The sequence below is a fragment of the Glossina fuscipes genome, unplaced genomic scaffold (assembly GCF_014805625.2).
Source record: "Glossina fuscipes isolate IAEA_lab_2018 unplaced genomic scaffold, Yale_Gfus_2 0, whole genome shotgun sequence".
Lineage (NCBI taxonomy): Eukaryota > Metazoa > Arthropoda > Insecta > Diptera > Glossinidae > Glossina > Glossina fuscipes.
This window is the reverse complement of record NW_023998414.1, coordinates 18,531,701-18,535,153: the sequence shown is the minus strand read 5'-3', so window position 1 is coordinate 18,535,153 and position 3,453 is coordinate 18,531,701. Positions and strand designations below refer to the sequence as shown.

The following is a 3,453-nucleotide window of genomic DNA, read 5'->3' as shown; positions in this document are numbered from 1 at the left end:
TGATGATTGTAATATAGTGTTTTGAAACTCAATTTTTGAACTCTCGAGAGAGATACAATTCCTTTTTAATAAGTAATTTACTTAAAATAAGCAAAAAGTTTATATTCATCACCTAAAGCAACAATATATAACACGTCTCAAAGAACCCGCTTTTTAATTATTATAATATCAAAAAGAAAAAAAATTTGAAAATGATTTATATATATTTTTTCGCAATTATATATTATATTTAATTGACTGTGACAAGTATAGACTTCTAATTTTCAATCAATATTCGTGCGCTTGATCTGTCCATGCGTCCCTGTCAGATTTTCTCATGCAATTTTATCATTATGAATATGCATTTGCCATTATAGAATGTATTTTAGAATGTGTGTATGTCATTTTGTCAAGTTATTGCATTAAAATTTAATTTCATATTACACCTGCTCTATGTTTGACTCGGTATACTCGGTCATCGCTAAAGAGGTCGGCTTAGTTAACTGGCCAAAAAAGCAATTGGCGTAGAAGCAGCTATGGGTCATGTGTGACCATTTTCTAATTTAACGATGACAAGTGATACGAAGAGAATCTTGCGCAAGAGCCTAGAATCCCATTTTAATATAATGTGTTTTTCACATTTTATTAACTCTAGGTAACGCGTATGACAAATCTCAGATATCGTTCGTTTGATTAGTACGAAAATCATTTCCATTTAGTGAAGTTAAAATTAATAGATTATATTGTCCTTGATGCATGTCTTTACCAATTTCCTAATTTAAAATTAAAATGGTCAGTTATTAGAGACGACACGAGCGCCTAGGCTAAGCTGGGCTAAGTTGCTAAGGGTTCCCGAGGACTGCTTCTAAATGTTGCAAAAGAAATATCATCTTTGGTGATTAAATTAAAAGAAAAAAAAATACTTTGTTTGCCCAAAAGAAAAAAAAAAAATAAACAAAAAATTATTTTTAAAAAATGTTTACATCAGTGACACGTGAAATATATATTTTCTTTTAAAATTTATAAATATTTGGAAACAGTTTTAATTTACTATTGTTTTCCTTGTTTATGGAATATGTTGCATTAAAAAGATATAAAAAAAAATTTGATTGAGGGAATTATTTAAAAATGATGATAGAGGAGATTTTTTATTTGGGAGCTTTTTCAGTACATTAGTTAAAAATTAAATTGTATTTAAATTTTTGTGGGTTTAATTTTTTTTATTTTTTTTTGTTTTCTTTTTTCGTTTTTTTGTTCTCTAAAACTTACAACTAAATATACGCACAAACACATATAATAAATACAATAAAATGAAAAAGTAAAGAAGAAAAAAGAGAGAAAGCTGTATATTAAAGTTTACAGCTAAAAATTTATGTTGGGCATAACACCTTCAATATATAATCCGTTAATAGCGTGGGCACAGTTGGACTGTCCTCATTAATGGCTTTGAGTACTGTATATAAGATTTGCACTTTTTATTAATATCGACTTCAAAAATGAAAGAGAAAGAAAGAGTGCATCAGGTTTTACTTACTTTTTATTAATACTTGCAAACTTTGATTGTTTGGTGTACCCATTTCCATGTGATACGGTATGACTGTTGTCAAGTATTTCGGTTCTGGTCCTTGAAATTTGCCTCGTTTCTTTTCGACGTGATACTGGCGCCGTTTATTCTGCACGGCCAATAACAGCGAAATAAATGAGTTTTTCAATTCCTTTTCATATTCCAATTCATCGCGCAAGGCCAGTTCATTGATTAGAGTTTCGCTAAGCTCTTGTATTAAGACTTCCATTTCCATATAGAGTTCATTCAGTTGCATTATTGATAAGTATTGCAATTCTGCAAATAAATTCGATACAGATATGTTCATTATTTATTTATTCTTTTATTTTATTTAATATTTATTTATTTATATTTTTTTCTTTTTATCGTATACTTACTTTCGGCGTAAAGAGGGGTACCTAAAACCTCTTTGGCTTTTTCCATTATTTCGGATACGCATGGTTCGGTTTCTTCTTCGGGATTATCGGCCTCATCGATAATATATTCGATTTCCTTAATAACTTCCTCAACACTTTTTATGGGCTCATCGGGTTCATTGTTTAAACCGTTCAATATTAAAGCATGCATATCCAAATCATTGGCTATGGCCTCATCTTCACTATTCATTTCATCGCCTGGCGTACCGGGAGCGTCGTCTTTCTTAACCGGTTTTTCACCCAAATTCAAAGTCGACATATGTAATTTGCGAGCATAAGATTTCGACCAGTCAATGGGTAATATATTGCCAAAATTACCGGTTATAGTCCACCACATTCTGTAAAAGAACAAAATCAAAATGAAATTTACCTATAAAAGTGGGATATAAATATACATATATATATAGATGTATATATTATTTTTTTGGTTGTTCAGTTTAACACCAAAAATTATTACAATTGTTTTAAAGTAAATTTTTTTTAACGTTCAACATCCTCAAAAAAAGTATGAATTTGATTTTTTTTTAATGCGGGAACGTACGTTGGGTATATTCAAGATATATGGAAAGATAAGATTTTTTTTTTTTTTTGGTCACTCAGGGAATACCGTCTATACAGGCATACAGGGACGATAGTAGTCAGGAAAGTTTGTAAGTAGAGAAGGACGGAAGGAGGGAATACTCTTTGTGTACGTTTAATTTAAATGCGAAAACATCAAGCACGTCGGGGAAAGAAATAAGAAAAAAAAAAAAAAACGAAACGCATCTCCTATTAATTTTACGGTATGTATTTCCTATTCACAACCTCTCTTAGAAGATTCTACAGCCTGTTTGGTCTGTTTAACCATAGTGGACGAGTATACAAATCTATCAAAGTAGCCGCAAAGCATGACGCGATTGGCTTTCAAGATATGATTTCTTTCATTGATATCAAAATTGATATGGATCAATGAAATCTTTATCGTTAATTATAGACTACCCAGCGACTTTCTATGATTATTCGTGTGGTCGGCTTTAATTTCAAGGGTGTGAAGATAAATTCGAATTTAACTAGTAAAGACCCCTACCATTTCTATTAACATACCTCTGTTAACGACTTAACAGAGCTCATGTTAAATAATTGCAATTGAGATATAGTTGGATTGAAAGCCTAATCCGTCCATATTAAAAAAAAGAAAATATTTTTGTGGACATTTCATGAATCCATATAAAACTACCTTTCAAACAAACTAAAAAAATTCAAATTCTGCTTATGGAAACTATTTTTAACGGTATTTGAAATTCAGTATGTTAGCGAAAACTGTATATGAAAAAACACCCAAATTTGACACTCTAGTGCGGCCAAACTAGAAATTGTCGCCTATATTCACCTATATCACGTGAATCTATATGAAAATACCTATCGATTAAGTAAAAAAAATTCACACTTTGCTTTCAGGAACTATTTTTGCCGATTTTTTGAAATTTGGTATGTTAGCGAAAAATGCATATGGAA

General features: G+C 30.6%; 1 protein-coding gene across 1 annotated transcript in view; it reads right to left on the bottom strand.

Moving 5' to 3' along the window:
- Positions 1-1,193: 1,193 nt before the first annotated feature.
- Positions 1,194-3,453, bottom strand: part of LOC119638622 (fasciculation and elongation protein zeta-2) — a 57,743-nt gene continuing 55,483 nt past the window's right edge. The window contains exons 2-4 of the mRNA XM_038039446.1: positions 1,921-2,297; positions 1,514-1,819; positions 1,194-1,432 (exon numbers count right to left, since the gene is read on the bottom strand). Of these exons, the coding sequence (XP_037895374.1) occupies positions 1,350-1,432; positions 1,514-1,819; positions 1,921-2,297 (766 nt within the window). The 3' untranslated portion in view covers positions 1,194-1,349. The remainder of the gene's footprint in view (positions 1,433-1,513; positions 1,820-1,920; positions 2,298-3,453) is intronic.